Consider the following 24,061-nt stretch of genomic DNA (forward strand, 5'->3'; position numbering starts at 1 on the left):
GTCCTCCACGATTATGTGATGAATAGTTACCAGTAGGCCTACTAGAATTTTTTTTAACAATTTCCAGGACAGAGATATCGAGAAAAACTACTTTTAACATTTCTATTATTTTGCCATTCACTTATATTGTTTCTAAACATTTCAAAGAATTGAAATACTTACCATTACTCTACTTACACTCTATAAAAATATTCATTCTGCTTAACTACTGGTCCTACTTAAACTTGGATGTTGGTATTTTCAGAAGAATTAATTTTTTTCAAATCCTAGTTGGGACAAGTTACCTGGTGCTCCCTCTACCAATTGAAGTAGAATTGCTGGGTAACTTTTGGTCTTGGACCTCGGATTTATTTTGCCATCATTAATTCACATATCATCATCCATACCATAGCCTGAGTTAAGTTCACAGTGCGATGTGCTGTACTTGTACAAGAATGTGGTCTTTGACTACCCAGTCATTCACAGAACAGAAGTGGTAAGCACAATAAGCCTTAGGCTGCAGTGTAAGCCTTCAGGTCCCTCCTCCATGCAAGAGAGAGAAAGAAAAAAAGCAGGTGTACTGTAGATCCTAATTGTGCAGCAAATTCCTGACAGGTGATGTTGAAGCTGGTTAAGATAGCAAGCATGGCTTGAATGGTTTTAAACTCTTTCTGGATTTTTGGGATGGGTTATTTTTTTTCTCGGGTTATTTTACGACGCTGTATCAACATCTAGGTTATTTAGCGTCTGAATGATATGAAGGTGATAATGCCGGTGAAATGAGTCCAAGGTCCAGCACCGAAAGTTACCCAGCATTTGCTCGTATTGGGTTGAGGGAAAACCCTGGAAAAAACCTCAACCAGGTAACTTGCCCCGACCGGGATTCGAACCTGGGCCACCTGGTTTCGCGGCCAGACGCGCTGACCATTACTCCACAGGTGTGGACTTTTTGGGATGTCCACATCATGTTCACTGAAGAAGAAAGTCTCTCCACTAAAGTATTATTTCCACAGAGGTAGTTCAAATAGCTTTTGGAGTTGTACGCAGAGAATCATTTTCTCAGAGAAAATTTTAAAATTTAACTCCATTGAGCAAAGATCAGCATTTTCTTCATTCCACTTTGCTATTTTTCTCTGAAGTCACATATTTCTTCAAACAAGAAATTTCATCAAATAAATGATTTCATTCAGATCAACTCCATCTACATTTGAAGAAAAATAATAGAATGTCTTCAGATTTTTCTCTTTTTGAAGAAGATCTCAGCATTCCATAGGTAGGTACCAGATCTGTTATCTTGTGAATGAATACCCAGGCACTGAGGTACACTGAAAGTCTGGGCATATCTGGGTACAAATTATTAAAATCGGGGGCATTCCAGGGACGAATGTTGTTTGGGGACAAAAAGCGAAAAAAGGGAACTGTCCCCAGAAAATGGGGAGGTCTAGTAACCTTTTGAATAAAATAGCAGTAAGCAGATTTTGTTCAGTTCTTGCAGTATGCATTTGTTTATCAGTTTGTCTAAATTTATCATTTAAAGTTTGATGTATACGTAGGACTAAAATTAAATGTGAACTTTATGTGTAATTGATAGCTAATTATAAGCCTACGATCCAATATGATAGTATGTTAGCCTGTTAATCTGGAGTTGCACTTGGCCAAGGATTCGATTCCTGCTTCGGATGCTTACTTGGTTGGTTTTTCCGAGGTTTCCCCCAATTATGAGGCGAATATCAGGTAATTATGGCGAATCCTCGGCCTCATCTCACCTTATACCATCTTGCTATCACCAATTCCATCGACGCTAAATAACCCAGTAGTTGATACATCGTCATTAAATAACCAAGTTGAAAAAGGTAATTATGTTACCCGTCATGACAATGCAGATAAAATATAAAAATCACATTTTCGAAGTTAATGTCGGTTTGACAGCATTTATTTATGAAGAAGTGGTGGTCAAGCAATAAACAGTCTGTTTTTATGTTTATTTTATTTTTGTGATTATACTTTTTTATGGTAGAATACACAGAAGGCATGAAACATAATATACCTTCCATGGTTTGTGCGATGGTTGTCAATGGTTGGTTCTACATATTCTGAATCAATTTTTCAATGTCCATTTGGTCAATGTTCACCAATTTTAACGCAAATTTGTGAATATGTAATTAATAAAAGGTGGAAAAAATTTAAACTAAATTATAGTTTATTTAACAATGCTCACAACTGCAGAGGTTATATCAGCATCGCCGGTGTGCCAGAATTTTGTTCTGTGGGAATTCTTCATTTAAATGCTATTGACCTGGACCGGGATAAAACCCACAACCTCGAGCACAAAAGGCCAACACTATACCAATTACGCTACTGCAATATTGTTATGTTAAGATATGGCCTAATGTCCGGTGAGTGTGTGTGTTTTTTTTTCTCGCAAGGTTGAGGATCAGTGACAGGCTTTTGGTATGTTTTCATGTACGTTTTTTATACTGGTACCGTATATAAGGAGATATGTAGACAGATATAAGTATAACTGTACTATGTTTGTGAAAAATAATTTGATTTGTGTTTTTTGCTTAGAAATGATTCATTTTTTAACTTTGGAGTTTGTATTATTACATGAGGTTTTAGAAATTTAAGCTGTTTTTTCCGCCATTTTTCAGTAATATTTGTTTCTCAAAAACCATAAAATATGACTATTTTTGAAAGAAAAAAAAGCTAAAAGAGGTCGCGGGCTACAGTTTTATAAAAAATTATAAGCCTACAGGTATGAACGAAGTTTAATCATACTGTTAAGTTTATTGTGTTTATTAATTAGGTACTGCCGCGAAGTTTACCAACTCTTTCCACAAGTTTAGGCTACTCTACTCTGGATTTTGTAGTTCGCAAAAGTTGCACTACACTGTTCAATTTGCCATGCGCGTACGCATGCAATCTGTGAAGAATATTGAAAGAACCAAGTTTAAAACGCACGTCCAATTAAGATATAGCGTATGAAGATTTTGTGTCTATATGTGCGCCGTTTTGAATGTTATCTTCACTACTTATATAATATATTAATAGTAGCCTGAATATCAATTTTGCATGCATTACTTGAATGCTTAAAGTTGAAAGAAAAGTTGAACCGTGTAGATGCACCTTCGTCATGAAGTTAAGCTTGCACTGTAATTGGAAATCTTTTAAGTGTTGTAACAGGCCTCTATATTTATTGAAACCCCAACATTATCTAAGCATTCCGAAATCTTCACAAATATATACCATAAACGAAATACATTTTCTTATTTCATATTCCTGGGTGTGAAGAGGAAAATGAAGAGACTACTTTTTAAACGCGCTGAGAACTGAGTTTACTTGTTTACTGTGTTGGCAGTCGTATTTTGGAGGCTTAGGATGTTGTGACTTTTGTTAATGCTAAAGGAGAAATCACGGAGTGTTTGTGACGAATATACTTTGAAATTTTAGTGCACATTGTTTACAAAATATAGAAGCAGGGTGCTCAATTCCGTCATCGATTCATTAACTTTATTAAATAGTTTGTTCTGTTGTTCTATTACGCAGTAGGTGACATAACCTTATAAATTGAAGAAGGTCAAACGTGTGAATCATCTTATGTGTGAAACATATTGCTTTGAACAGAACCCATTAAATGGAGCAGAATCCTGGAGACAGCAGTAGCGAATCTGATATTTCAGATCCCTGGTCAATAATAGACAGGGATTCTTGTGAACCAGAGGAGATACCTAGAGATATTAGTAGTAAGGACAAAGATAGTGTAAGTGGGGAACCTAGTGACGGAGAATCTCTAGAAGTTATAGAGGAAGAAGGAAAACATGAAGAGTGTAAGTTGTATTTTTTATGAATTAGACTAGTTTCCGTTGAACTCGTACATTTTATTTCGGCTGGTTCTGAACATAACTTATTTACTTTTTATTTGATGCGTCAATTCACCATTAAGGTATTTTATCAAGTTCCTATAGTGGCTGGAACTTAAATAATATTCACCAGGGACTAAACTACCGCTGAGGTAGTTCCCTCCGTACTCTCATACACTAACTATTTTTCAACTCTTTCTTCAGTGTTTTGCATCAACACCACCAAATTGGTCCATTTTTGTTTCCAAAAAATTAGTTCATGTTAAAGAACTTGTAAACCCCGCAGGAAAAGAATTAAGTTAATTGCAATTAGTTTAGAAATCAGAGCTGTTCGAACTTTTAAAACCCATATTTTTCGACTAATAAATAATGTTTTTTTTAACAACAACTGAATCATCAATAAATTGCATTTATTTATATACATTTTTATCACCGAGTGTTGTAGTTAATTACTGGGGGGGGGGAACTTGTTCCTAACACTACTTATTAGTTATAATAATAGACAAGAGACAAAAATTTACAAAATAGACAAGAAACAAAAATTATGTGAAAATAGGCTATTTAATTTTAGAACTTTATTTTCCGTGTAAGAACATTAAGTCTAGTTTTTATTTCCAGTGCAGTGACATCTACATGATACATGTATTACAGGGAAAAAAACTGTCCTAATATAGCTAACGAGAGATGGAGATAAGATGCCCAAAAGCTGGCAAAAATTATAAAAAAAAAATCATAAAAATGACATTTTCAGCTGTTAAAAAAAATCAATGTCTGGTAGCTTCCACGAATATAATTTGATTTTTCACATACGAGGGCGTGCTGAAAAGTAATGCCTTCTGATTTTTTATGTGAAAAATTTTATAGTTATTTGAGTGAAACAAAATTGGTAACTTGCTACAACCTTATTGTTCATAACTGTAGCATACCCTAGTTTTATTTTTCCACATAATCCCCCTGGCGATGAATACACTTCTCCCAATGGGTGACCAGTTTCTTGATACCATCATTGTAGAATCTTTCACTCTGATGACGAAAACACAGCCTCACTTCTTGTCTGGACTGTATCATCAGAATCAAAGAGATGTCCTCTCAGGTGTTCTATATGTTTTGGGAACCGATGGAAATCTGATGGTGTCAGGTTTGAACTAACTTATATGGAGGATGATCAACAACTGCGAAACCAAGACGTTTAATGTTTAATGTGCTCTGTTGTCATTACACTGGTGTGCGGACGAGCGTTGTCATGCTGTAGGAGAGGCTGCTTCATATCTGGACGAATCCTTTGAATTCGTGCTTTCAGTTTTTTTTTTTTTTTTTTTTTTACAATACCTTACAGAATTAATGTAGTACCTCTTTAAGCATGAATTCCATATGCATCACTCCTTGAATATCCCAAAAGACTGTAGGCCTAAGCGTGAGTTTGCCTGCTGATGGCATCATAGCCTTGAACTTTTTGGGTGCAAATGATCTTTTGTGGTGGAACTGCATTGATGACCTCTTGTTTTCGGGATCGAAGTGGCACTCAGCTTTTGTCACCTGTGACAATGTTCTTTAAGAATTCATTGCCTTCCCATTCGTAGCGCAGAAGCAATTATTGACAAATGTCCAATCTGTTCTGTTTCATGTAAGAAAGGAGCATTCGAGACAACCATTGTGCGCAAATTTTCCGGAATCCCAGTTCTCCAATTATTGCCTGCACATGCTTCCTTGATATGCCATATTGGATTGTCATGTGTTCCTGTGTTAAGTGTCGATTCACTATAATGAGTTCATTGACACGATTCTGATGAGCGTCATCAGTTGCGTCCTTTGTCACACAAGTTGAGAGTTGCACCAGGTTCATTAAGAGCACGAGCAGACCATTGTCGCATAGTATTGATGTCAACACATTTATCACGATAAACAGCTTTCAATCTCTGATGAATGTCTATCAGGGGCACATATTCTGCTGTTAAAAACTCGATCACAGCACGCTGCTTCAGACGCACCGACATAGTGCTGGTACACTCCACTGCTCTCGATGTTCAATAGCAATTTTTATCCTCATTATTTAAAATACGATTTTTGCAAGATACCCCACTGTTGTGATGGCCGGGTAGCTCAGTTGGTAGAGCAGCTGGCTACGGACTGGAAGGTCCAGGGTTCGATCCCAGGTGGTGACAGGATTTTTTCTCGTTGCCAAACTTTCAGAACAGCCCCGAGGTTCACTCAGCCTCCTATAAAATTGAGTACCAGGTCTTTCCCGGGGGTAAAAGGCGATCAGAGCGTGGTGCCGACCACACCACCTCATTCTAGTGCTGAGGTCATGGAAAGCATGGGGCTCTACCTCCATGCCCCCCAAATGCCTTCATGGCATGTTACGGGGATACCTTTACCTTACCCCACTGTTCTGAGGTAACGTTTTGTAGGTTGAGCTAGTTGAATATTTTCCTATTTCCATTTAATAGGCTACATGACTTAGGCTTAAATGAAATTACTTCACAGTGATCAATCTCACTCTGGGTTATGTTACTGCAACAGAACTAGACTCCAAAACTTGTAGGTATGATAAATTTTATGTTTAATGGTAATTTATATTTATTAATGGTCAATTGTGTTAATGTTATTTGCAGATAAAGATGCTGACATGGAGACTGATGGCATGTCCATAATAACTGAAAGTGAAATCAATGAAGAGTTGGAACATTCTATTTCTTTGTCAGTGTCCAAAGAGAGGAAGTATCTGCATCATCCGAATACCTATTTAAACACACGTCTGAATGTGCTGTTAGCAATTTCATTTGCTGCTGTAACTGGTCTTGGTTTGGGTCACTTCATTGGTACGTTCTTTGTTATCTTATTCTCTTTATTGTAGGCCTAGTTGCTTTGAAAACTTTGGTTTTTCATGCATGTATCAAATGTCAATTCAAATTAAGACTCCAATATATGAGTATATTAACAAGCAAACCAAGACGAATAATGGAAGAAGTGAAATGAAAGTATCCTAAACTTTCTATAAACTTGTGTTATAAGTAGAGCTTTGCATTTGGTTACTTTGGTTACAAGTTGATGCACATGGATCATACTAGCTTCACTTGCAAAGGAGGGCTCTGACTCACCTCACTCCGTTTCATTTATTTACGTCTGTTTATTTGTACAGGGCAGTAGAGGCACTACTCTGTACAATGAGAATGTTACTCATGTAGCCTACAAAATATACTGTCATGTGTGTTTAAGAACAAACAAGATATTTATTTAAAGCCATCTTATTGACAACAGAAGATTATTCCATTTTGAATCTTGCGTACACTACTTTTAACACTTGAATATAAGTAATCGATTAACTAGCAGTCTTACTCGTGTTAATTATGTAAGTCTGTGTGGCTTACAGCTGTTTCGGTGCTTCATCACACCATCCTCAGAGCCTACTAGATCTCGGCGTCATCTCGAACTTCTCTGCCTGTTATGTGAGTGCGTTTGATTGTTGAAAGGTGTTGAATAGTGGAGTCAAATAGTGTGTGTATATACTGAAATTGATCTGTGTTGTGAATTTGATTGGGGTGTGCAATCACGATCACATAACCAATGCTAACCATACAAACAATAACATAAATGCGGACATGGAAACCCTACACATACAACCCAAGAACCAAAAACTCAACACACTAGAACAATACGAAATATACAAACACAATAAAACACACCCCAATCAAATTCTCAACACTCAATTTCAGTATACACACACTATTTGACTCCGCTTTTCAACACCTTTCAACAATCAAACACACCCACATAACAGGCAGAGAAGTTCGAGATGACGCCGAGATCTAGTAGGCTCTGAGGATGGTGTGATGAAGCACCGAAACAGCTGTAAGCCACACAGACTTACGTAATTAACACGAGTAAGTCCGCTAGTTAATCAATTACTTAGAAGATTATTCTCACAATAAGTAAAATGTATCCAGATTCTAGATGGGCCTACTTTTTTGTTTCACAATATATTTTTCACCGAAAAAGTAAAAGCCATTGCTCATTATTTTTCGCCTAGTCACAGAGTTTTGAATATTTAGATTGCACTTTTTAAAATAAACAAATATAGCCTATTTATCAAAGCGAAATGAGTTTAAAAGTAGACTAGTGGCTTGTAGCAGCAACTGCTGCTTGATAGAGATTGAAAGCCACAATAAAATGCTGCTACTTAGGATGAAAATGATGATGACAGTAATGGTAATAGCCTAAATATATAACGCATGTACCTTGAATACGAAGTGACAGCAGTCTCTATCTTCTCCGAGTTGCACATAACATTATTCCTACATAGTCGTTTATGAGTTCTTGATGCAGTTACATTTCTAAAAGTTCTACCACGTTTTCTTGGTCGACCAGCTACACTCATAATAATGAACTATTAAAGAAGAACTAAATTCACAACGTAACAACACTGTTACTTTCTTAGTAACACCAGATAAAAAACACATGTAATTATATTGAAACACGAAAAAATACGTGACAGTTGAAAGATGAACAAACCATTATTATCGAGACCTCGAAAAACATGATATTGTGACGTCAACATCTCGCATGTACAGAAGGCTTCGATAAGTACATTTGTGATCATTTCAAGGAAACTCGATGTTTTATTGTTCGAAATTTCATTATTTGAACCATAGCCTTCCCGTACACAAAGCCCCACATTACGTACACCATTCATGACCTTCAAAAAACCTAACACAGTTGTATTGATAACTCAAATGAAGATAAAGTACAGTGAAACCTGTTCAAATCAGAACCTGAATAATCCGGAATCCTGTCTATTTCGGAACAGTTTATTGGTCCCGGCGAAATTCATATGTATTATGTGTAATTTTTCCTGAATAAAACAGAAACTGTCCAATGCAGAAACGGAAACTGCCTGCTACTGTTCAAAATGGAAATAATATTTTGGACACACTATATTTTGTAACTATATTTTGAAACAGCGTGTAATTTCAAGGAATATACGAAATATGTAGGTCACTAAGATAAAAACAAGTTTTCTGTGCGAAATTTTAGAGGGTACGAGGGTATGTTGGCCTGTCGGTCATAAATTTTATTATCCTGTTGATTAGGCAGAAGAGTCCCTTCAGAGATTTTCAATGTTTCACACTCGTATACTGTCATAGCTGGACAGAGTGCAAGTGTAGTGATTTCCTGGTAAGAAAAAAGTTGCGTAAAATGTGACATTAACATTAAGTGATGAAGTAAAAGTTATCGAGTTATAGGAAAATTAGAAACGAAGTGTATGTGAAATTATGTTGAAGTTCAGTTCAGCTTTCGATTGAGACATCACACAACCTCACAGGATGTATAGTTTTCATAAAATTTTTTGCCACAGTTCAAATTAAATATATAGATAACTAGTGGCTTGTGCAGCAAATGCTGCAAACAAAGTTCATTAGACGTTCAAATAAACATTTTTCAGATTTATTTTCAATGAAGAATACCAGACATTCTGAAAGTTATTTGCTTCCATAACAATGAAAGATACTCTCTCTCGAGCCAATACTGAAGAGAACCACACATATAAATATCTACACCACACCGCCATTAAATATATGAAAAAGACCCAACCCCACTTGATTAATAACTATAAAAATATCTGATTTTTAATAATATTATCATCTTACGTAAGTTTTATAGCTTTCAGTAACATATACTACATAGCCGCCATTCAGTAAAATATAGAAATCAAAATACAATTTAAGTTATTCTCTACATCTACTTATATAACCCCAAAACATTTCACTTTCATATCATCAATATAGCATTAATATGCATAATTAATGAAAAATAGTCACATCATGGCATTAACTACAATAATATTTCATTTCTGATGATAATAATGTCATCAAACCACCTCAAGTTTTGTAGTTTTTAATATCCAATACACAGCGGTACCCAGAAAATTACACACCACGTAAGTTTTTTTTAATAACCAATTTAATTTGAGCTCTAAATATGTCAGCCTTCTTGCAGATCATGGCCTTCGTGTAATATTGTTTACTGTAGTGTGTGTTTTGTTTTATTCTGAAATGCAATTAGCTAGTTCTCAAAACTGACGACAGATGGATGTTGGAAAATAGGAAAATTATGTTGAAAAATTGACATTTCACTGAAAAGTACTATTTTTCTGAAAAACTTTGAGTTCCAAGCTTCAAAATGAGGGGTCATTTATTAAAATCCGTTCAGCTGTTTTTCCGTAATTTCCATTACCAGTTCAAATTATATATATAGATATGCTAATTTATTGAAAGAATTGAAATTTGAATATTCATAATTAAAAAATGAGTTAATATTGAAATGTATATAATCTATTTTGGCTGCGATGTTTGAACTTCTGTTCATTTAGAAATGTTTGTAGGTTGTTTTTGTATCTATGTATTACCATCTCTAATACCAGATTACAGGAATTAATTACAAATAGGCCTACTTGTTTTATACGTGAATGTTGTACCTGGACACAGCCTATGTACATGTCTGTAAATAAGTACATACAATCGTACAATAAATCACATTAAAAACAACATTATTTTCACTGACTACTTGTTTTACAAGTCTGTACATTACAGTGAATAACTGTAAACATTTTAAGTGTTTCAAATAAAAATTTCTCCTTCTTTCTGATAAAATACATTTTCTTCTTTTCTAATGAAGTGCTCGCTACCAAATTCTCCTATTGGAACACTCATTTCCAACTGTCTAGCTTTGTTTTGTTTTGTTTTGACATGGTTCATTGAACAGCAGACCGTACGCTGCACTATACTCCGTATATACGTACACTGTTGCATGTTGCTCAGAGGCTTTGGGTAACCAAATGCAGGATTGATTGGTTGGATCGATTGGTTGATTGATTGACTATTTATTCAATACATGACCATATACATGGATGTACACGTCAATTACATAATAAAGAAGAAACACAATAAAATTTAATACACTAGAAATTAAAATACATTTAAAATAAATAATATAATCAAGTAGTATTGTATATTATATCATAGGCCTAATTTGTAATTTAAGAATTCTTGTACTGAATAAAAACTTGATTAGTTAAAATCTCTTTAACTTTCACTTTAAATTTTATATAAGGTAAAGTTTGTATCTGCAATGGTAATTTATTAAAAAACACAATGCCAGTATAGGCAGGCGATTTTTCATATTTCACAAGTGTATGATTTTTTATTGAAAACAGATGTGCATTTCGTGTAATATAATTATGATAATCTAAATTCTTATTGTATTTATTCTCATTCTGTTTGAAGAAAAACTCTCTAGTTATAAGGCTGTGGGGACCATTTCTATGAGTTTCAAGCCTGTACGCCACTTATGTTACTCTGATGAAAGCTGATTTACTGAAGGAATTTAGAATAATTTTGCAGGATAAAGAATTTAAAAAGTAACTAATGTTATACAAATATTAAATTAGGCTTCGTTTCACATAGGCCTCTGGCAACATACAATTGCTAGAAGCTAAATTTCTATATTCGGTCGTAATAGAAATAGAAATTATTTGAAGATGAAACTTAAAGCTTCATTATATTTTTAAGGATTCGTTAAGCATATGTGAAATGTTCATATCGGATTATGTTTGTATTAAACAGAAAGAGTATGTTTAAAAATACTCTGCACAGTTGTGAAAGTACTGACATGTTACTTTAATTTTGATTATGAGTTTCAGCCAAACTTGTTGACAAATTTTAAAAAAGAACTTCTTCATGAATGGTACTTAAGTTCTTGATGATTGATCTTAAGCATCCTCTTGTAGAATAATGCATGAAAGTGTAGATCACTTTGCCACCTTGCTATTGTCCTTGCTGCACTGTGCCAGTATGGTGGTAATAATGAGTAATAGAGCGGTTATTGGAAAGCCAGCAAGGGAAATGGGCATAAACTTTGACAAACCTGTCATAAACACTATTTTTGTACCCTACAAATTTCATTCCAATAAGAAATATAAGGTACATTTCAAATGATTCACTATGAGCCTGCACAGCTGTAGGGTGGCCTGCTGACGTTAAATTGGAACACATTCTGTGGGAGCATAAATGATTTTGAATGCACTTTCAGCTGTGTCACTCTGTGCAGAATATATTGACTTTGGTGTCAGCTATGTGAGGAAACCTTATTCCAGACCAGATCCCAAAGCACATTATCTGTTAGGTACTTACATGTGCGCTTCTGATAGTATAGTTTATTTATATAAATGGCACCAGAAAAGTTTACACTCCAGTGAACAATTTTTATAGTGAAGGCATATGAAAATAAGTGATTGTGGAAAAATAAAAAACCAGTTTACTAGAAGATTTTCAGGTGTCCCTGTTCCACATGTAATGACAATATTAAACCTCGTTAAAAAGTTCAGGGAAATGGGTTGGGTGTGTTCCTGTTCCACATATAACCACAATATTAAACCTCGTTAAAAAGTTCAGGGAAATGGGTTAGGTGTGTTCTTGTTTCACATATAACCACAATATTAAACCTCGTTAAAAAGTTCAGGGAAATTGTTTGAGTGTGTTCTTGTTTCACATATAACCACAATATTAAACTTCGTTAAAAAGTTCAGGGAAATGGGTTGGGTTAGGTGTGTTCCTGTTCCACATATAACCACAATATTAAACCTCGTTAAAAAGTTCAGGGAAATGGGTTGGGTGTGTTCCTGTTCCATATATAACCACAATATTAAACCTCGTTAAAAAGTTCAGGGAAATTGTTTGGGTGTGTTCGTGTTCCATATATAACCACAATATTAAATCTCGTTAAAAAGTTCAGGGAAATTGTTTGGGTGTGTTCATGTTTCACATATAACCACAATATTAAACTTCGTTAAAAAGTTCAGGGAAATGGGTTGGGTTAGGTGTGTTCCTGTTCCACATATAACCACAATATTAAACCTCGTTAAAAAGTTCAGGGAAATGGGTTAGGTGTGTTCTTGTTTCACATATAACCTCAATATCAAACCTCGTTAAAAAGTTCAGGGAAACGGGCTAGGTGTTTAAATGAGAAGACAAATAAGAAACAAATTCCACTTGGACTAGTCAGGATTTGAACGCAGATCTTGACACTCTTGCCATTCAACTAACAGTATGAATACAACGACAACCATAAACATTATTTGGAGCTGTTAATTGTGAATCAAATTTTTCTGTGCAAATGCACCTGAAATTCATACACTTTGAGATAGAATCTTTTTTGATGGTTGAGTGGTAAATTTAAAACGTATATGGTATGCATATTGTGGTAAAACACTACATTTAAATTGAAAAATCATTGTGCGCTTTACCTTGGCGAGTAATAATATTGTTGGTGTAATGGGTGCCTGCAATACCGATCAGGCTATGTAACATGAGATGTAGTTCCTATTTTTGCCAGGAATGAAATCTGAAGGGAAAAAATTATTTCCCGCTGATACTTGTCTTGTATGGCTTTTATATTTATAAATATACTAGTATAGATTCATTTTAAACATATTTAGGGCAATATTAATATAATGAACTTTTAAGGGTGGGAGGGGACATACACATTTAAGGCTTTGGACAATGAAAAACAAGACTTCGAAATTAGTCGCCAGATAAATCCTAAATATTAACACATTAAAGAAATTGGAAATTTAATCTGACATTTAAGTACTGAAAAATTGGTGAAATTCAGTATTTTTTCCTCAGCAATGAATAATTCTGTAACTTAACTTTGAAATATGCTCTATATACACTACTTTTGCATTTGTACACTATTTTCAATTTTACGGTTCGAAAAGGATGTATCTCAAGTCTTGACAATTCATCAAGAAAAACAAGTCATTTACCACTCTTGTGTTTCTCACTTGAGTGAGAGGTATAATGCAATTGATAACACATTGGAGGTGAGGGTTTGCTTTTTTGTGTCTGGGGATCGGTGTATAAATATACTATTGATATTTTAAAACGACAAAGTTATGACATCCCAAGATATTAAAAATATTTGTTGAAATATCTTAAAGAAATTCATAGGCATCATTTAACTTTCTAAATTGCATATTGTACTGTGATTACTCCTACTGTATGATATATTTCTTGTTTCTCTGTATTCCATTTATGTATTTTCCTGAAATTGTTTTCCGGACCTATATGGTCATCTGTTATGACAGGCGGATGTATTAATAAAATAATATTATCGTTAAGGGTAATTAGAAATACAAAATAGCACCTGTAACTTTTGTTTATGCATACAGCTTCTCTGATAACTCAAACAGCTTTTAAGATATTGGCGTGAAATTTTGCATGCAATTGTATTCATACTTATGAACAAACCTAGAACTATTGGTTCATTACTTATAGATTATTCTTAAAAAAATATTTTTGACCTAATAAAATAAAAAAAAAGGACTTAAAATAAAAGTTGAAATAAAAAATATGTCTATTGAAGATATTTCAAAGATTCTGTGTAATATTGTTTATATGACATTCAGGAATAAACAGAAAAAGTATCACTCAGAAATATAGGTATATATTTGTGGAAATTTTCAGAGAAACGGCATTTCAATACTACACAAAATGCAGCTACCATTTTGTATTGCTAATTACCGGTTACTGTAATAATTACACTAAATCTGAAAATGGTAGGCATATATAACTGCAGAAGTAATGCTTATTGAGCATATAAAATTTGTAGGTTACAGATTTATTCATTAATGAGAAAAAAAATGAATTTCACTAATTTTCAGTGTTTAAAAGTGTATGTCCCCACTTTTGAAATATGAGTAACCTATAAAATGTTATCAAATTAGATATTGTCTACAACACATAATTTTGAAAGAAATATAGGCTACATTATATTTTCATGTTAAATATCATTGTACTTTTGAAAAAATAAAAAATTCTCTCATGCAATGTGTACAATATTCATACTCCATTTTGCAGCTTAAAAATTCGTTCCGAATTTCAAAACAAATCTGTTCACTAGTCATTATATTAACATACTGGCTTTTTGTTAGGTTATTGTCCACTATAAATTCTAAGGCCTCATCTGCACTGTATAGAAATGGTGATATTGTAGATTATTTTTATATTTTGTGGCTCTTGTCGGAGTTGTCTGAAAATTTCTTTCACAATCTCTGCAGTATTCCTTTCACCACTTGCTGTCAGGGATATCCGTGTAGCTAACACAAGCTTTTATTGCGAATGTTCTTCAGTTAGTGCTCATATTAACTCTCTCTTGTTTTTATTTCACTTTCAACAAAATTTTTTTCTGGACCTCTCCACACTTCCAGTAGATGTTCCAGGTGCTCCAACAGAAATGGATGTCTTTTTAGCAAGGTACACTTCCTGAGAGAACTTCACCTGTCCTTCCAACCTACTACTACATTTATCAAGAATCCTTTCTCAGTTCTGTTTTAGAAAACTTTTTTAAGCCATATTTTTTCAGTACATATTTATGTTAGTATTTATTGAAAGGCTTTCCAAGTAGAATATCGTAGAGACACATGTAGCTACCATACACAACCAGAAAAAATTTAAACAGCCTTATAATTTTTTGTATGTCAGAATAATATATAAATGTGAAATTTTTACAATACATTGATAATTTTCTTTGAATAATTAATTTAAAACTACTCTTGCTTTCAGTATACATTTTAATGAATTAAATAATAGTAAGTTATTATACCTTTAAGCATAGATTCCATTTGTTTTCTATGTAAAAATGTCGCTTCTTGTCTTCAATTTATAGCTAATTGATTAACTAGTGGACTTACTCGTGTTAATTATGTAAGATTTGTCCGGCTTACAGCTGTTTCAGTGCTTCACGCACTATCCTCATAGCCTACTAGATCACGGTGTCATCTCGAACTTCTCTGCCTGTTATATGGGTGTGTTTGATTGTTGAAAGGTGTTGAAGGGTGGAGTCAAATAGTATGTGTGTACTGAAATTGATCTGTGTGTTGAGACATCTCAACACACAAAAAACACAAACAAATAAATATGACCACACAGGGTATACAAACTCACATGTAATAGTTGCGATAAGTTCTACATAGGACAGACAGGCAGATCATTCCAAACACACTACAGAGAACACATTAAAGCAATAACCAGAGGACACAATACATCTACATACGCTGATCACATAACCAATGCTAACCATACATACAATAACATAAATACGGACACGGAAATCCTAAACATACAACCCAAGAACCAAAAACTCAACACACTAGAACAATACGAAATATACAAACACACTAAAACACACCCCGATCAAATTCTGAACACACAGATCAATTTCAGTACACACACACTATTTGACCCCACCCTTCAACACCTTTCAACAATCAAACACACCCACATAACAGGCAGAGAAGTTCGAGATGACGCCATGATCTAGTAGGCTCTGAGGATAGTGCGTGAAGCACCGAAACAGCTGTAAGCCGCACAGACTTACATAATTAAGACGAGTAAGTAATCAATTAATTATATTCAAGTGATAAAAGTGGTGTACGCAAGATTCAACATGAATTTATAGCTGTTAAATCATGATGGAATGCCAAGAACTGACCCCTCTGCATAGACTGCTGATAGTGCACCAGTTTACACATCCCTTATGTTCGATATCGAACGTAAATCCTTAGTCAACTTCAGTTTCATCATCTGTAGGTGTAGGATAATGATAATAAATGCCTAAATTACAGTTTTTACGAGATGAAATAATAGTTTTTTCCCCTCAAATTCTAATTCTGGTCCACTGTGTGTTGGCAATAACATATACTTATATCTTCCGTAGTCTCTCAATCGTATTCATTGAGTTGGAGGCCTCCTAATGCATTTGTCTATGCATAAAACACTGTTGGCCACTTACATTTTGAATTGTTTCTATCATAACTTTCTGCAACTTTTAAATTTAAGAGTGAGAATTGTGTATTGACGGGTCTGCATTGTATTTATTAATGTATTATTTATTATCAATTTCAGGTTTACAGGAAGAGTGTCCTCTGTTAAACGAGTCAACACAAGCTGTAATAGCAAAGCTGCAAGAAGACAATGAGTTTCTTCGAAATGAAATTGCAAAACTTATTGAAGAAAAAACAGTTACATCTCATGCATTTGGAGAAACTCGAGATAGGGAATGTGGATCAAATGCGAAATTTAAAAATGCAGACATATCACATTTGCATCAGTCTTTAGAACTAGATACTCACATTGAACCAGTAACTTTGGGAAATACATCTCCAAGCAATGTACAAACTCAGAATGCAAAAGACCATCAAGGTATTCCAGGTAATGAATACATATATGCGGAAACAATTCAAACTGTTATAAGGCAACCTGTTATTGAAAACGATCCATTTCCTGAAACATCAGATTTTTTAATATTAGCCCAGCATGATGTTGCATCTGAGGCTATGAATAAACCATCAGTTACATTCACTAATGACATTGTTGATGACTTTACTAATCAAGGTAGTGAAATATCATCTAATAATGATTTTGCTGCAAGATCTACTCATCATGAGATAAATTTTATAGAATCATCAAGTTCTGTTACAGAAAATGAAAATAAAAAAGCCTCTTTTATGATGAAGGATAGCTTGGAAGAATCTCGAGGTAATGACATTAAAGATCCTCTAATTGCATTAGCAAATGATTTTAAATCATTTTCCGTGAGAAATGAAGACAATGTAATAAAAATACCTGTCGAAGATGAAAAAACTTCAGAATCTGCTATTCATGACAGTGTTCGACAACATGGGACAGAAAATAATGTTGACAATCCTGGACCAGACAATATTCAGGAATCGATCAGAGAAACATTTATTTTAGAAGAGAATAATATGGAGATTATTAAATCAACCCTCAGACTTCTACAAGCACAGCTTGATGAAGAAATTGTGTTGTCTGATACTGGCATTATCTTGTCTTCTGCAGTTAAATTAGCTAATGACCTTGAACAGAGTTGGATTCATTTTCAGAATGCTATTAATGAATGTAAAGTACAAGAGAGCGAATTTTGTATACAGTTACTAAAGAAGATGGAAGTATCAGTTAGCAAACTGAAAGATATTACAGAAGGTCTTGTTGATGATATAGATGAACAAATGTACAAACTATTAACCAGAATTGTAAGGAAACTCCAAAAATTTAAAGGAAACTTGCAAGACAAGTGGTGTAACGTAAGAAATAAATATAAAACAGAAAATGATGCAGCGTATAATTGGGTACATGACATAATATTATTGGAATGTAATGAAAATGGTAAACAAAAAAGAAAATCTAATCAATTTTTTTCAAAAGAAACTGAACATGTTTTACATACTACCACAGAGAAAATGGTAAAAACTACTGCAGATAAAATTGTTCATGTTACCCAAGAATATTATAATAATTTTAAGAGTTTTGGCCCAAATACTGCTGAAGCAAATCTTAATGAACAAATTATTTCGAAAAGAGAGCACGAACAAAGCAGTAGGGGCTTCCAATCCTATACTGATGACATGTCTGATAAAATTATAATGGACTATGACAACTCGAATGAGGAGCATTTAAAAATTGACATGCCAGTGATAGCATCCAACACCCTTGAATATCCTAATGATCAAGAGCAATATAAGACAGAATCATATAATAAAGACAAGAAACACGACAGCTTTGGAACATTAAAAAAGGACAAAGGAAAACACGAGAATAGACATAAGGATAAATATCAGTCAAAACCCTGTTGGCAGAAAGACAATGGAAAAACAGTTTGTCAAAAAATGAAACATCAGCAGTATTCAGAATCTCAAAAGTTTAATGATCATTACATCAAACGAGGTCGAGGAGATAATCATTGGTATGAGAAAAAGAACTGGAGGAACCAGTATGATAACAAGAAGACTAAGGAATACAAAAAGCATGAAAAAGGACAGAAATGGCATGATGAAAACAAATATTATGACAGAAAGTCTGTTATTTTGGGACAAGATTCGTCTTGGGTTGTAGCTAATACTGCTGACATACCAAAACAGAATAATGTAACAGGTTATTGGATGTCAAAAATGGCAAATGCTCGTGCAGAACAACGCCGTTTGGCACATAAAAGTGATTGGTATTTCGATCGTGCAGATGCTCGCAGATTAAAAAGAGAAGGGCAACGTGTAACGAGTAATTGGTTTTTCCAGCGAGCACGTGGTCGGGAGTATTGCCGCTATTATTCACATTCCGATTGGTGCAAGGGAGGAGGTTACAACAGACCAATTTATGATTGGCGTCATCAAAACAGTTACGAAAATGAACATTATGAGGAAGGAAAAAGTCACCAAGGCCGTTGGGGCAAGAAACACATAATACGCCCATTTGTAAATGCAGGAAAATGGATGAAGGATTCTTTCTCACATTTTCAAAATAAAATTAATTATCACAGCCATCGTTAGATAATGTTTGTATGATTTGCTTCTGATTAGCAGTAACGGCAGTGGTGTAGCATTTCTGCAGAAATACATAGTATTAATTTAAACAATTCAGGGCACTATAAATGGATGTATATAATTACTGATAAAATTTAAAAAAGCACAATAATGTACTTCTTGTGATTTTAAAATTTCACGACTATTTTAACAGTAAAGCCCGGTTCAGATGGTGCGTGTTTCTGTGATGGATTCCAAGGTGGCTGCGCAGATGGGTCGCCTGCGTGGTCACTCGCCAGAAGTAATGCGCTCTGGTGGCTCCATGGATGGCTAGCTTGCTGGATTTCGAGGGTAGGTTCCTTGCTATTTTTCGTGATGGTTTGCAGGCTGGAACCAAAGATGATCATATAATATCACCACTGAAACCATGTCGCCATGTTCGTTGTTTTCCAACTAAACCTGTTTTTTCTATGTTCTTTAGTTTCTAAGAAACAACAATTAAATATCGGACTTTAGCTGTTTTGCACTTATGGCTTAATTACTTTATTACGACATTTACTACCGTTAATGTAGGACTTTAGTTGTTTTCCACTCACGGTTTAGTTTCTTTTTGACCATGAGTGTTGGCAACAGATGAAGCAGCAGATGATTTTCCAATTTGAACTGTGAAAAGAGCCAGCTCCGTGTGAACAATTACCATCACCGTAGCCAACATGGGAGCCAGCAAGTGAGCACGCAGGCTACCCATCCGCGCAGCCACCTTGGAATCCATCACAGAAACTAGCACCGTCTGAACCAGGCTTAACATGCCTTGAATGTTAGAAATGTTTTGTTAATGTGCAGTTAAGTTATTCACAGAAGCTTTAATGTTCCTACATTATGTGAGTGTTTTATTGTTTAAGCTTTAGTATTGACATATATTTAACATATCTATAGTATAGATAGGGTGACCAGATTCACATAAATAAAGAAGAGGACACAAAGCTTAAAAAAGGAGAACATTGTTCAAAAAAAGAGTACAGAAAATATGTACTTAGATTTAAACTTTGGCCTACATTATACTTTAGATTACGTCAGTATCTATTTTATTACAAAATATTTACAGTACAGATTTATTCTAATATAATTCTTAAAATTAGGTTAATATCTATTTTATTACAAAATAATTATGATAAAACTTAATAATAAGAATTTTACAGTTACCTATAGTTTGACAACTTCAAGTGAAACCCTGTAAAACACGCCAACTTCTGGAATCTCTCTCTCTTTCTTTCTTCTCTCTCCCTCGCTCCTCGTCATTCAGTCACCAATCACCACGTAAATATCTGAGAGGGTGTGTGCGGGCATCGCGACCAATAGAAGAACCACTCTCCAGTATTACCACAATAACGGATTCTTCATTTTTGCCTCGACTGTCGGCTAGGAAGGTTCCATTATGCTAGCATTGCAGGCAACTAGTCAACCTTTTAATGCTTTTATTAGCAGGTTTGACAAACTGTGAGTGGACCTGCAAGTACATAGTGCATAGTGCTCTCTCCCTTCCCCCCCATGCTTTCTCACTTGCTCCTCCCCAAGACAGCCAGCGCTCACGTAGTAACTCGGTCAGGGTTTCAGTTCGATTTGTCAATCTATACATATGAAAGTCAAGGGAACTATAATTATTAAAGAGGATAGAAAAATATCTATTTAGATTCACATTCCCATCTCGTTCTCTCGATTTACTAGCTGCCTCTGAGCGACAGTTATGATTGTTGGCAAAGAGTATATTCCATCGATGCTGTTGTCACTTACTTGGCAAATTACTTGAAAAAGGCGTCGAACAAATAATTTCAAAATATCAGGCATACTAGTTACGAAAAGGACAATCTTGATTTTTTTTTTTTTTTTAATTCTGCCCGGACCCCGAACAAAGACCTAAAAAGGACATGTCCGGACAAAATAGGATGTCTGGTCACCCTAAGTATAGATTTCTTCTAAAATTTTATAACTCATGTAGAGTAACATGTGTATTAAAATTCCGTAAGTCTGTATATTTCCACCTTGCTAATATTGCCTTTGCAGCAGACCTGTTTCGTGTTAAATCTTCTTTCATGCTTATAGGATAAACAAAGGTGAAATTTATTGTTAATAAATCAATCGTGACTGAATTGGATATAACAGAAACATGTGTATCCTTACATGTTGTTTGTACCTGAAACTATTTATGACACATTAAAAATTCTGTTTATAATGTGAAATCTAATGATATTAACACTGAAAAACATTAACTGAAATGTGAGACAAAGAGATTTCTATATATATAATATGTATATAATATTAAAATCTTGCACTTTACTTCAGAAATAAACTCTTGTACAGTATGGAAATTGTACGCACACACAGTCACACACACATACACAATTTGTAAGTAATGCCATTATGTATATTTGTAGAAAAGAACTGAGTTATTGTAAAATAACAATTTTGAATGTTTTATAAATTAATAATTCCAAAAGTTAGCAAATTTATTTTTGTTGTTTACCTCTGACACACATTATGAAATGTTGAGAATGTTTTTTTTTTTTTTTGCATGAAATATAACTTTGAATTTCATGATAGCTGCAGTATATTGAGTGTTCCAAACTAAAAGGCGAATGTCAGGTAATCCCATTGTGAATCCTCGGACTCATTTGGCAAGATATCATTTTGCTAATACCCTAAAACAGCGTTTCTCAAACTATGGTCTGTGGACCACCTGTGGTCCTCGAGGTCTGCCCTTGCGATCTTTCAGAAAAGGCAGAAGAAAAAATAAAATTCACACGAATTTCGTATCACTCAATAGCTGAAAATCTCAGAGTTTGGAAATGATACATGGCAATCGCATTTCACTTTTTCTCTCAGTACTGACATTTTATGAAATTTATTATCCTATTCGTCTACTGACTTCTCACTCTACTCTCAACAACAAAAGAGGGATTTAAAGCACCATGAACGTGGTGTTTCTCGCCATCTTTTCCCTGCAATCTGGCGCCGCACCTGTAACCCAACCAGGGACCACCCAAATTCGTAACCTTTTCATGTACGAGACCGAACTTAAAATGAAATTCCAAGTGAGGTCCTCGAGGTCTGCCCTTGCGATCCTTCAGAAAAGGCAGAAGAAAAAATAAAATTCACACGAATTTCGTATCACTCAATAGCTGAAAATCTCAGAGTTTGGAAATGACACATGGCAATCGCATTTCACTTTTTCTCTCAGTACTGACATTTTATGAAATTTATTATCCTATTCGTCTACTGACTTCTCACTCTACTCTCAACAACAAAAGAAGGATTTAAAGCACCATGAACGTGGTGTTTCTCGCCATCTTTTCCCTGCAATCTGGCACCGCACCTGTAACCCAACCAAATTCATAACCTTTTCATGTACAAGACCGAACTTAAAATGAAATTCCAAGTGAAAGGTATGGTTAATTTCTGGACCGCATCACAAGTGAAAAAAGAATACAGTGAACTGTACAATGGTGATTTAGAGATTATAATTGAGTTTTCTTCTACATATCTGTGTGAGAAAGGGTTTTCATCACAAACTTTAATAAAAAAAGTAGGCTACGAAATCGACTCGATGTATGTGAAGATCTCCGACTTAAGCTTACCAGCATACGTCCAAATATAGAACAACTGTGCAGGAATCGGCAGGCTCATTCATCTCATTAATATGAATACCAACATTTATTTTTTTTTTTTTAGTTAATAAGTTAAAGATTATCCAAACTCTAATAGCCTAGAATTATTAAAGAAAGAAAAATGAATTTTCTTCTATTAACATTAGCTTAGATTAAGGCGTTGGCCAGGAATAGAGTCAGATGGAGAAGCTTTTTGAGAACCCTATGTTCCACCTAGGAATGATGGGAATATTGATTGATTGATTGATTGATTGATTGAACATTAGCTTAATCAGTTAGTACTAATATAAAATTAATTTAATTAAATTAATTCTGTTTTAAAATATAAGTAAATTGATATTAAAATATATTACAAAATTAATGATAAATTTGCTTTTGAAGGGAACAAGAGTAAGGTGGTCCGTGGAACTGCTCTGACTTAAAAAAAGTGGTCCCCACTTCAAAAAAGTTTGAGAAATGCTGCCCTAGAACATATATATATATATATATATATATATATATATATATATATATTTATGATCTAGGCTAATACCAATCCCAGTGACACTAGGTGAACTCGTAATAGATATATCATTGTTAAACAACCAATTTAAAAAATAGTGAAACATTTTGCGTTTGTATTAAGTTAATTTGAGACATTTCAAACTACTCTTTTAATAAATTTGTGTTGAATTTGTTTGTCTCAACGGTTGTTGTAACATTTGACTTTAATTGGAACTCAGTCCATTATATACAGAGTGATTTATATAGAACTGACACGTTTTTTTCTTTAATTATTCCGTTGGAAATTCATTCAATGACCCAATTTTAGCACCAAATTAAGCAGAATGTTCGGGAGTTTCGATTCCTTGTCACTAGATGCGCAGATGTTTATGTTTTATTCCTATTGTTAGCAGCACTGACCCAATTTTAGCACCAAATTAAGCAGAATGTTCTGGAGTTTCGATTCCTTGTCACTAGATGCGCAGATGTTTATGTTTTATTCCTATTGTTAGCAGCACTGACCCAATTTTAGCACCAAATTAAGCAGAATGTTCTGGAGTTTCGATTCCTTGTCACTAGATGCGCAGATGTTTATGTTTTATGCCTATTGTTGGCAGCACTAGATGCGTAGATGTTTATATTTTACTCCTATTGTTGGCAGCTGTTTTCGACAGTTTGTGTCAACGTGAAAATGCAGTACACATTAA

General features: G+C 34.4%; 1 protein-coding gene across 1 annotated transcript; it reads left to right on the plus strand.

Annotated features, from left to right (window-relative positions):
- The first annotated feature begins 3,087 nt into the window (after positions 1 to 3,087).
- Positions 3,088 to 21,712, plus strand: LOC138707445 (uncharacterized). Its single transcript, XM_069836905.1, has 3 exons — positions 3,088 to 3,806; positions 6,452 to 6,658; positions 16,799 to 21,712. The coding sequence occupies exons 1-3, from the start codon at positions 3,614 to 3,616 to the stop codon at positions 19,234 to 19,236; spliced, it is 2,838 nt and encodes a 945-aa protein (XP_069693006.1). The 5' UTR covers positions 3,088 to 3,613; the 3' UTR covers positions 19,237 to 21,712.
- Positions 21,713 to 24,061: the final 2,349 nt, after the last annotated feature.

Source organism: Periplaneta americana, chromosome 1, assembly GCF_040183065.1.
Source record: "Periplaneta americana isolate PAMFEO1 chromosome 1, P.americana_PAMFEO1_priV1, whole genome shotgun sequence".
In the NCBI taxonomy this organism is placed as follows: domain Eukaryota; kingdom Metazoa; phylum Arthropoda; class Insecta; order Blattodea; family Blattidae; genus Periplaneta; species Periplaneta americana.

What these genes read in the sequence shown, in the direction of transcription:
- LOC138707445 (XM_069836905.1), top strand. Translation starts at nt 3,614, where the DNA reads ATGGAGCAGAATCCTGGAGACAGCAGTAGCGAATCTGATATTTCAGAT. An exon ending in AGAAGGAAAACATGAAGAGT is followed by an intron (nt 3,807 to 6,451) that starts GTAAGTTGTATT and finishes TGTTATTTGCAG; the next exon opens with ATAAAGATGCTGACATGGAG. An exon ending in TGGTTTGGGTCACTTCATTG is followed by an intron (nt 6,659 to 16,798) that starts GTACGTTCTTTG and finishes TATCAATTTCAG; the next exon opens with GTTTACAGGAAGAGTGTCCT.